General features: G+C 45.9%; 2 protein-coding genes across 2 annotated transcripts in view; one reads left to right on the forward strand and one right to left on the reverse strand.

The window, feature by feature from the left end:
• Positions 1-4,338, forward strand: part of LOC146196787 (uncharacterized) — a 41,799-nt gene extending 37,461 nt beyond the window's left edge. The window contains exons 4-5 of the mRNA XM_084597074.1: positions 298-386; positions 4,085-4,338. Of these exons, the coding sequence (XP_084453200.1) occupies positions 298-386; positions 4,085-4,338 (343 nt within the window). The remainder of the gene's footprint in view (positions 1-297; positions 387-4,084) is intronic.
• The window catches only part of LOC146196786 (uncharacterized), a 168,731-nt gene that overhangs the window by 68,186 nt on the left and 88,328 nt on the right, over positions 1-12,217 (reverse strand). The gene's annotated exons all lie outside the window — the stretch shown is intronic.

Here is a 12,217-nt window from a genome sequence, read left to right on the forward strand (position 1 = left end):
CCTACGCGGTGCGCACAGAATGGCGAAATCTGCCCAGTCGTAACATGTTGACCCCGGTTAGCACCAGTGGTAAAATGTCTTTCGCTTGCGGGCTCATCCTTCATAGGATTTAGGATAGCAGCATAATCTTTTGTAGAAGAGAGGTTGACTAATGAAGTTGTCTGTTCAGCTTTTTCCTACCAAACATCTTCGGCTCCTAGCTGCTTATTTTAATCTGCGCCACGTATTTTTTCAATGAAAGCACATTGTCTCCTGGTTTAAGAGCAAATACTACAGGTAAACTTTTTTTTTTTTCAGAATAAAGATCATTTCGTTGCAAAGGCAGCAGATAAAACAATACGGAGGCGCGTTCGATGAAGCCTACGCTGAGGAAGGTGTCAAAAAAGGTAAGCGAGGTCGTGTATATATTTTTTTTTTAACAGAAGTTTCACTTCTAGCATGTAAGGCTCACGGTTATGTCATCCGCACCATTAAGCTCGAAAGCGTGCTGCTAACCACGTGACTCGCCGCCTCGCACTCGCTTAATAATAATAATAATAATTGGTGGTGCCCCACCGGGGTGGTGCAGTGGTAAGACGCCCGACTACTGTGTAACAAAAAACAAGTGAGACAGTAACCGTGCCTTTCCCTTCCTATAAAGCAATCAGCAATCACAGGAAGGGAAAGGCGTAGTATCTGTCACACTTGTGTCTCTGGACACCTGAACCGCGCCGTAAGGGAAGGGGGAAGGTGGGTCAAAGTGGAAAGAGAGAAAGAGGAGCCGTAGTGGAGGGCTACGGAGTGATTTCGACCACCTGGGGATCTTTAACGTGCGCTGACATGGCACAGCACACGGACGCCTCTTCGTTTCGCCTCCATCGAAACGCAGCCACCGAGGTCGGGTTCGAACCCGGGAATTCCGGACAGTAGTCGGGCGTCTTACCACTGTACCACCCCGGCGGGGCGTTCTCGCACTCGCTTCGCATAGTGGCCTAACCACGTAACTATAGCCGTTCGGCGGATACAAGCACGGGTGCTGCTTGGTGCTTCGCAGAGCTCTGGAAGAACAGGTTGCAGGTACTGGTCGTTGGGATGTGACGCCAGGCCGAACCTCTGCCCATCAGGTGTTGCGCGCTGCCTAATATTTCAGTTCAGTTCAGTTCAGGCGTTCAGTCGTGTCCGACTCTTCGTGACCCTATGGACCATGTCACGCCACGCTTTCCGGTCTCTCACTATCTTCTTAACATCACATAGCTTCATCTGTAATGCCTCGAGAATGCCAATATTTAGGTATAATAAAAACATTCTGGAATGAAAATGTGATGTGACCATGACCTAATTAAGTGTAGGTGTTCACCCAAAAGTGAGATAGACATGGCGCCTTCCTTTACCACAAAATTAAGTTAAAATAAGAAAAAATGCGGAATGAAAAGGCGGTCCCCACCGCGGATCAGTGGCCAACACGCTCAACTACTCAGCCAGAGTATCCGGATTCGAACCCGACCGCCGACGGCTGTGTTTCGATGCAGGCAAAACGGAAAGGCGGCCGTGTGCTGTGCGATCTCAGTGCACGTTAAAGATCCGCACTTGGTCTAAATTACTCCCATAGCACTCCACAACTTCACTTTCTCTCTTTCCGCTTTCACTCCCACTTCCATCCGTTTCATTACGGCGCGGTACAGGTGCCAACGGAAAAAATGTGACAGATACTGCGCCTTTCTTTTCCTATAAACCAATTTAGTTTATTTAAGGAAGGTGTTAAAGGGCCTATCGCGTCTACTCACAAGGTGAAGCTTGACCGTACCCCTAATTCAAATCGTGAGAACCCTAATTCAAATCACCAAAACACTAACTCAAATCGTCAAACTATGGACAACGATGCTTAACAGACCTTTCGCTGGTATCATGAGGTTCAAATCATGCTTAAACCCACACAATTCTTAGTGTACAGACAAAACACTTAAAGTTGACATCGTCGTCGAGTATAGACGTAAGCGTGAAATACGCCACAGGTAAAGTGCACTGCATTCCAGGGCATGTATAGTCGATGGTATTAGCTGCGTTCATTATGTATAGCCATTGACCACTGCCATTCTGGTACAGAAATTTGACGGCAAATCAGATTGATTCGGAATGCACAGAGGTCCTCTACACTTTCGTACACATCTTGTCTAGGAAGCGGTCCAACTCCGCAGTTTTCGTCCGAAACGTCTACAGTCCCCATAGAGATAGGGGTACTTAAGCGAACGCCCTCCTCAGGAAGGCGCATATTGTCGCCAAGAATGAACGAGATGTTGGTAGTAGAAGGTGACCCAACGCACCACACTCGGCTTGGGGGTATAAAAGATGCAGGAATAAAAGCACTAAGATTTAGGAAGCAGCCCATAATCTAGGCTTCACGCTACTTCTCTATCCTGAGGGACCAACAAGAATTGGTAACAGCGTCACTCAAGATACCTCTCCAGATTTTAACCTTCACCAATAACATCAGAGCCGAACAGTGGGAAGATAGGAAAATGAACATTGGCAGTGATCACCCCGTTCTCTTTACCATGGTCGCGGTGGAGAATTACGGGCCTAAGATATCTAAGTTTAAGAAAAATAGATGGGATACGTTTTGATTCATACGAGGTCAACTCTCATCGACAGCATATTCAATCCTGACAAATGAGCTGATGAGCTGCTTAGTAATGCGGAAAATGCCACTACTGAGACTGAGCAGACGGAGGATGGTCCAGTCCCAAACTCTAGACTTTTACATTTGTGGGAAGCCCAAAAAAAAGCCTCAAAATTAAGCAAAAGTAGAATCGTGGGCTCGGTAAGCGCCTGAGTCAGTTGGAAACGGCCATAGAAACCTACGCCAAAGAATTGAGTCGATACCATTGATATCAGGTTTTGATCACCTGAATGGTCAGCTTGGATGTGAGAACACTTGGCATTTACTTAAGCATTTTCTGGATCCGGAGAATACCAGATCGACGTGTCAAAACAACATTCAAAGAATCATACATGCGTATTACAGGGACAATGACTCCTTGATGGCTGCTCTTAAAGAAACAGCATACTTGAATACCCAGACTTACATTCCTTTGCCACAGGTTTATCAAGGGAACGAGAACCTAGACCTTGGAAAAGATATCACAGAATCCGAAGTCGGAGTCGCTCTTAACCCAATTAAATCTACCGATGCGGCAAGTGAGGACCGTATTACTAACAAAATGCAATGCAATCTGGACAACCAGTCAAAAACGGAGACCACTGATCATTTCAATAGACTTTGGAAGGGCAGTGTTCTTTCTCCAAGCTGGAAATATGACCGGGTCAGCTTTATTCCTAAACCTGGCAAGAAATTCAAACTTTGATGAAATTCAAAATTCGAACACTCAGTGCAGTCGCCCATAGTCTTCTGACCCTTGGAAATAAAGTTTTCTCTTTCTCTCTCTCTCCCTCTCTCTACTCACGTAGGCCGCGCGCGCGCCAGTTGCTGTGGAGAGGAGAGTAGAGGAAGCCTCAATACGAACTCCGTTCTTAGTGTGGCGTCGACTGAAATAGGAGTGGCCCGAGCGGGCTCCAGATTTGACGAGCCAAGCACAGTGTGGGAACAGCGACGGCAAAATGTAGCGGGCAGCCGCCATTTTGTTTCACGAAATTGTAGATTGGTTTATAGGAAGGGAAAGCTCAGTATCTGTCACACTTCTGGATGGACACCTGACCTTCACCGTAATGAAAGAGAAGATGGGATTGAAAGAAGGGCAGGCATAGTGGAAGGCAGTGGAATAATGAAATAAGCACACGGACGCAATTGCATTTCTCCATCGAAACGCGGCCGCCGCGGTCGGATTCGAACTTTTCGACCAATCCAGATTTTGTCCTCGCGCCAGCACCTGTTGTCGGCGCCGCCGGTTTCTCAGCTGACGTGCCTGTGATGTTAACAACAGTTTGTTAGCAAAGAATATTTTGTTACAATGCCTTTGTGAGCGAGTAGCGTAGTTTTGGAAAGTAAGACAGACGGGGGCAAATGAATTAAGAAATAGCGCTTAAACGTCGGTGGCCGCATGGAATGAATTCTGACTTGCAGGCGCATTTTCTCTTGTGTATTTTGCAGATGTAATTTTCAGGACTGTTTACTGCGACGCTTGTGGGCAGCGTGAAATTTTGGGAACACGTTGGAAATGTGCAGAGTGCTTCAATTACGACCTCTGCACGACTTGCCACAGGGCAGGCAAGCACAACCTTGGCCATGTCTTCTTGCGCATCGACATGCCCGGTGTACAGCGTGAGCCCAATACCGCATTTCTCTTCGCGTCGTTGATACATACACTGATCAGAAAAAGAAATAATAAGATCAGTTTCTCCTAGGCGTTTTGGGAAACCAAATTTAGTTTTACTGGGCTGGCAGTGCTATTTTCACGACACCTAATTCATTGCATCACGGGCCTAGTTTTTCCACTGTATGCAATTCTACAGTTGCAAAATTTCACAAAAAGCAAGCGCTGCATCATCCTATGTTACAATAATGCCCCTAAGTGGAAAGCTCGAGGGTGGCAGAGTGTTTTATACAGATGTTTAAAACAAGGGACTAAATGTCGTAAGAGCATTGATGCTGGACAAGTAAGGAAAACACGGTTAGGCTGTATCGGTGCCCGTGAATCCTCACTGTGGAATTTACACAGTTTCAGTGCTGTAGGTAAACTATTGAAGCTATTGAAAACTGTTTTCTATACATGCTCGTAGAACCCAATCACACCAATGCTTTTCAAATATTTAACAAAACTATAAGGCACGTAATTTCAAATTGTGGCGAGAACCGAAATACGAAGAGCGGTAATAAATTTCTGCTGGGTCCGTAGCCAGTACCATACGTGCGCGTAATGACACGACAAAATAAGACTAGTAAAGCAGCTCATAAATATCGCAAGAAGTGTGTATAGTAAACGGAGGCAAGACTGCAAGCTTCATGGGACAACAAAGTAAACAACACACTACTGCAGGATAGGCCATTCGGCGCGTGGAAGCATGTTTTCAGCAAGAATGTTTTATCGAAATTATTTTATGACGTCTTCGCATTCGACATGCATGTCTCGTTTAAATGCATACTTTTGAAAAGGATAAACCTGCAAAGGAAGGATGTATACATGAGCTATCAATTAGATTTTCTCATAAAGTAAGAATTCTGAGAAAATAAGGAACTGTTTTACATGAATGTACTTTTTCTTCTAAAGAAAATGAAGCTTCTAAGTTAACTCACGAATATTACCACTCATCACTGGGCTTGGCATACCTTACAATAAGCAATAAAGCACACAACGACAAAACGACATGTCCATAAGTAGCTTATATATTTTCAATATTTTGTTTGGCAGTGATTTCTTTGGTTAATTATAAAGCGGAATAGCAGCATGGGCTCATTTTGCGATTCAGTAATAGAACGAGCATTAAGTGCTCAATATGAAGCATGTGTGACTTTTTAAAGAATGCGGTGCTCACTATTTCAGGGTTAAGGTGGCACCGAGAAGGGGAGCAGTCACTGCCGAAGGTGAGCCTCAACGAAACTAAAAAGTGTTAACATGTCACCACACATTAAATGCATGTGGAATACGTCATTGAGACGGTCCACTACGAATGTATCACTATAACTCAACACTAACGGCTGCGTCATGAGCCTAGGCCTACGTTACGTACATTGGTCTGATAATTCCGAAGTGCAGCCAACAGCATCAAAATTTAGTCCTAAAGTTTATAATCACGGGGATGAAGCCGTGAGGTATACACTTTGGCATGTGCATTTGCTCAGAAAGAGTCGGAAGTTTCTAAGGTTTCTACATAAATATAGCCTCCACCTATCTTCTCAACGAAACACGCAGCGTTTTGACAGCACAAGGAAAGACCAGCGATGGGGTGATTATCAGGTTTTTCAAGGTATACGCGTGCGCGTCGTTGCTTAATTATGGGACATTTTTCGTCGTACGATTTCATTCAGTTGTAAGTTGTAGCTCTATCCTGTCCTCGTCTTCCTTATCATTTCAAAACGCTACGTTTTTTGTTGAGCCAACGCCTCATCAATTGGTTTCTCAGTATACTCTGTTAAATTTCCTAGCTTATATGCCAAATGTCAACTCCTCGATATAGAAAAAAATAACTTTTCTAACCGCCATGCGAATTTTCCAGCTGTCCAGTTCGAAGGAATCTACTGCGACTCCTGTGAGCAGCGTCCCATAACTGGCACGCGCTGGAAGTGCGCACTGTGCATTGAGTATGACCTCTGCACGACATGCTACGTGGGAGGCCAGCATGACCTCGACCATACGTTTCTACGAGTGGACGCACCGGGAGCTACTGCGTAAGCACTCGTTCGCGTTTCTATTCTAATATGTAGCTCTGTCCACTATAGAGAGGTTAACAAGAGTGCTTCTTTATAAATAATTAGCTATACATAGCGACACGAAAAAAAAAATGTGCGACACATAAGCTCAGCTTTTGAGGGTATGACGTAACAGCGATATTGGCTCCTGTCTACGGGCTCACTCTGGGATACTCGTCCGCCTACATGGACTTTACTATTCGCATATTCACTGATCCCTTAATTTTTTCCTCTATTGTCTCGCATAAACTCGTTAACATACAGCTGTAAGTTACAGCACTATGTGAAAGATCCCTCAACATAGATTCACAACCTGGCTTTACCCTTGTCATACCAACGTGCCTCCATGGCCTACGAGCGTGTCTGACCGTCACCACCGAGATTCTAACAAGGCCTTTGCATCACCCTCTCTTCCATCGAACGTCACGACAAGCGGGCGAGCGATAAGGTGTCAGCCACTGAATCTGCGCGTACAAGCTTGGGTAAAGGGGCGAGATGACATCATGTGACTAGACTCGGATTCGCGCTCGCACCTTCATTTGCTGCTACTTTATCGCCATCCGCCTGTCGTGACGTAGGCTGCTGGGGTGCGCAGGCCTTGTAAAGATCTCGGTGGTGTCGGTCTGACACGTAATTTAAAGGCTCCGGTGGGTTCCACTCCTACAGCACTCACGCATCTCAAAGGAGCAACCTGAGTTCACAGCTCCTGCCAAGTCGGCCTTGCAATTTAGCCTGGTGACGTCACAAAACTCGCCGATCAATCAGTGCTCGGTCATGTTACCCACATGCCAGAGGCCTGCTCGTGATATTTTTGGGGGCAACGGCGACAGATACGACGCACCGGCATTCCTGCAGAACCGCGCCCTTAACGTCCGATTTCTGTTAAAATGGCACAGGACAAAACAGCACGTGTGTGGTCCCCGCACAAAAACAACATATTGATAAAACAGCAATGGCATAAAATATCAAGGCCATAGTTGATACCGCATATATCGAATTATTGCTTATATCGAACTCTCAGAATATTAATTTGAAAACTCCCATGATATTTGCATATTCGTATACGAGTGATATCGTATTTATAGAACTCCCGTTCAGCGGAAAACTGAATATATCGAACTGTGGACCGTGCCCTTGAAAGAGGCGCTTCTCCTAATGGTGCTACCAGTCGCCGCGCGCGGAGTCTGGTCGACAGCGCGGCCTTGGCCTCTGGTCTGACATGATTGTTTTCTAGGCAACATTAGAGCCATGCGATGAAGCCAGGGTTCGGAGCACTGGTTGTCGTGCAGTGAAGCCAGCCTTCCTACCAAATGCTTGCGGCGGCTTTCGCGGGGCTTGCTTCGCTGCTGGAGAAATCAACTATGTCGTATTTGACCTTTTTGTTACATTTATATTGTACCCACAACAGGATTAGACCTCTTGTGATTATCAATGACTTTCTCCGAAGCAGTTTCTGCAGCAGCTTTGATATCATCCCCAAACCCAAAGGCACTTGTGCCACGTGGCGCAAGACGCAAGCATTGACACCTCGATCTGTTGCTATGAAATATTACGAGCGCTTGCTTGCTCCTACGGCATGGCACGTAGAGGTGCGCACCTCTTTTGAACGCCTGGTACGAACTGACACTCGACGCGTGGGTTCGCGCACGTGCACTTCTCAACACGCTGCACTCCTTGAGAGCGGTGGGTAACTAGTAAGCCGGCTGACGAGTACACGCGTAGCTAGCGTGAGTGCGCGTGGACATGCTCATCGGTTACAAAGAGCCAATTAATTCGCACGTTTTATATACCGAAATATTGATATATTGAACTATTTCGCGATCCCCTTCGAGTTCGATATATCCGGAATCGACTACATAACTAAACAGCCCAGGGAACATGCAGCACGCGTAAGAGCTGCAGGGCAGAAAATGACAGCACGACGTCAGCTTGAAAACAGAATGACATAACAAGCCATATTTATAACAAACCTCTGCTTCATTGCTTACTATTTCTATCCGCCGGCTGACTGTAGTTAGCGCCAGCTACCGACAAGCCACGATTAATTCATATTTATCCCCTTATTTATATCTACTTCGCAAATTTTCACCGAAAACATATTTCTGGAGCGCTCAGCAGGGCTGAATACATTGTCAGCCATTTTTTTTTTTGTAGAATGAGCTTTTTGGACGCAGCTTTTGAGATAGGGGTTCATTTGAATGCAACGTGCAGTGATAGCAAACTTTCCTGCTGAGTATTTGCGCTCAGGTAGGAGGTCGCAGGCCACGCAGAATAATAATTATCATCATAGGCCTGACAGCGGCCAATGCACAGCTAATACCTATCTCATATTCCTCCATTTAACCTGGTCCTGTGCAGCTTCATCCGCTTGATCTCCGCCCACTTTTTAATTTCATCCACCTACCTATCGTGACCTTACATCTAATATTATCTGTTCCCGACATAATAATGTGGACCTAAACTCGATGAAGAGCCCTGACACAGTTGTTGCCGACAGCAAATGAATGCTCCAATTACGTCCCCACTGCACGTCCCCGCTGCACGTGTACTGATCCACGTACAGACCTCGCTGGGGTGGCGCAGGGGTTAGGGTGCTCGACTACTGTGCCCAAGGATGCGGGATGGAATACCGGCCTCGGCGGCCACTTTTCTGTGGCGGCAAAAAGCTAGGCGCCCGTGTGCTGTGCGATGTCAGTGCACGGTAAGAACCCCAGGTGGTCGAAAATTTTGGGGCCCTCTATTGCCGGGCGTCTCTCATATAGCATGAGTCGCTTTGGGACGTTAAACCCTAAAACCAAGCCAGACCGAACCTGATCCACGTACAGGGTGAACAACACTGGCGGGAATACGGCTTCTTGTGGCCACGCTTTTGTGGAGCACCATTGCATCTAATCCGGTCACGAATCAATTCACAGTGGCGCACGCGAAAAGTGTCCTCGAGATGGGGCTTCGTGTCGGCTGTCATTTTGCATGAGGCTGCTACCAGCTTGGGGGCAGTGGTGCTCCCCATGGGCGCAGCCACATCGAACAATGTTCGCGCTAAATTTTTGAGAACCTTGTACATTATCATACGTGAGCCTTATGGCAGCTATATACAGAAACGATTTGTGACCGCGCGCTATTTCTCACGTGCGGCAAAGGAGCCTGAAAGCTGGGCTAAGGTGATGTCACCAAGGAGAGGAGCTAAGTTTTGATGCGTCTGGTACAGACACATATAAATGTTTGCGGGAATTAAGGTTGAAGAACTAGGAATAAATAACCAGTTTGCGATAGGGCCAGTTAGTTTTTGTGACGAAGTAAAAGAAAAGATGCATCATTGATTTGCTCGAGCAAATAACAACTCTCTGCAACTAGTTTTTCTACAGACAACCAACTTCCCAAAAACGTTTCTCCTATCGTTTTCAATCTGTCGTTCATTACGATAGAAAGCGTTTTAAACCTACCACAAATCTATCGATATATACTCTATTCGCCTGTAGTTCGTCGTTATAGAATATGTTATGGTACGGTAAGGTATGGTATATGGTATCATATGGTATACCATGCTATTTATGGTAGTCTGTATATAGCAAGACATCTTACGGCATGGTATGGCTTGTTATGTTGTGATATTTACTGATAGGATAGCGTCAGCCGAAGCTTTATGTGGGTTTTGATAGGCTGCAGCATTCTCGACGCGTACGCGCAGCTGTTTACGGTTCTATGTTCATGCTCTTTAATTGTAAAACGGGGATGCGAACCGTTTAAGCTGCGTAAAGGCATCACTTCCTCTTATCTCTTTATGTCCGAAATATGGCAACAAATTCAAGCCATTTACGTTCAGTGAAGGAATCTGGTCAAATGGCGATGGGGGATCCGTCATAGCGCCTGCGACCACGGGCCGCGGCATCGCGACGCCGAGTAGTAGCGAGCAAATTTAGAATAGTGCCGTACTTGTGCTGAAAAGGGGTACGGCAAGTGATCAATGTCGCGAGAATTGTCCGCTCGACAACTGATGTCGTTTCCAGCAGATTGTCGACCATGCGTTCAGCTTGAGAATGGCAGTGGTGCGGCGGTGTCTCGGTGCGTTCAAGGCCCGGCTGTCTTAAATGAGGAAAGTTGCAAGAACGTCAGTTTTGTTAAATGTACATCTACCGGCATATAAAATTCTAAGTAGTGACAGCCTTTGCCTCACCGGCAGCTTCCGACGTCCGCCATGTATCTCCTAATGCCGCTATTCCAGTACTAGTGCTCGTACTAGAACAATTCCGTCGACAAAGTATACTGAAAATGGAGATAAATCGTGACACGGTAGAAGCTCCCGAAATGCTGACTTTATTAAAGGGATTAACAACTTCACCAAATCGAGGAGGTTAGAAAGAAAAAATAGTGTGCTTTCCTTCGATTAAACTACCGAGGGACCTGTATGAAGTCGTTTTTAGTTCGACAGCTGATGTTTTCGTTCAGTTCGGGGCGCATAGCACGCTTTTCGTATCTGTGACCATTCAAGGTATAGTTGCTGACTACTATTTGCCTTGTATTGTTCACCATTTATGCTGATTGAGTTAGGATTCTCGAACAGGCGAGTCGGAGTACCCGATTTTGAACTCGGCCGTGCTACGATAAATACGAAATGCGAAATGTGACTTTGTAAGGTATGACGTCAGCGTACGGCAAATATCCCCATGTGGACGTAATTACGACGGGGCCTTCAAATACGGCGTCCCTGATAAAATGAGTGGTTTCAGGACATCAAATCGCACACGCCGTGTCGCATACCGTACAATCTTGTTAATTCAGCACGTTTATTTTCTCAGGTGCATTACTTGTGGGAACACGAACGAAAAGTTTGCGATAAGGAAGAAGTATTCAGCTTGACGTTTTCTTCGATTCCAGTGAAATGGTGGCCTCGGGAAAAGGATCCCAAGTGCGACAAGTTGAAAACGTACATAACAAAGGTAAGATTGTCAATTTCGAGTGATTTGTATAGGACATTAATTTCGTTAGTTGGTCATGTTCCGTGATATATGGGTTGGTTATGTTACACACTATACAATTCGTAAAAGACGCACAAGCTTTGAAACGGCTAGAACTGCAGAATTGATTGCTTTCCTCATTGGCTCTGGGTAGAGACTCGGAGCAACTTTAAACAGTGGTTGAATCAAGAGCACCAGTCGTTTTGTGTTCAATTCACATATGAAAGAACTCCTCTTAATGGTATGGATTCACATTCGTTGATAATTTCATAACATGGCTAGTCTCTGTTCTTCACAGCAAAGCCTAGTAAATGACTGGTTGACATTGTACATAGCTTAATGTAGTAAGAGTAAACTATAGAAAGCACAGCACTCTACGAGGCTAGAACCCTCGAGTTAGCCAATGACATAGAGAGGAACCGAGCGAGGGAGTAATGAAGTTTCACGCACGAGGACTTCGTTAGTCTGCTGAGAACGTACGCGTGTTGATTTTCATGCATAGAAATATTGATAATTTGGATCTGGAACCGTGCTGCCACCGTAATCACTATGCAATGCAGTTCACGCATTTAATGCTGCGGTGTTGGTCGAATCAGCAGTATCCGTTTGGTTACTTATGTATACTTATGGACGCGCATGTCCCTATACTTTCCACAGAGCGCTTCCCAGTCCTCAAGCGTGACACGGTGTGTGGTCCTTGAACATTAACAGCTTGTTTCCTCAACTAACAGATGTTATATTCTGCGGTGTCAACTGCGACGGCTGTGGGAGACGTGAAATTGTCGGAGCACGCTGGGAGTGCGAAGAGTGCACTGACTACAACCTGTGCACCTGTTGCTACATGGGCAACCGGCACAACCTCGACCACGTCTTCTGGCGTTTTGACTCTCCCAGCAGAGAAGGGTGAGAGCTGATCTGCTTT

Source organism: Amblyomma maculatum, chromosome 3 (genome assembly GCF_055883805.1).
Source record: "Amblyomma maculatum isolate TAMU_Amacu chromosome 3, ASM5588380v1, whole genome shotgun sequence".
NCBI classification, from domain to species: domain Eukaryota; kingdom Metazoa; phylum Arthropoda; class Arachnida; order Ixodida; family Ixodidae; genus Amblyomma; species Amblyomma maculatum.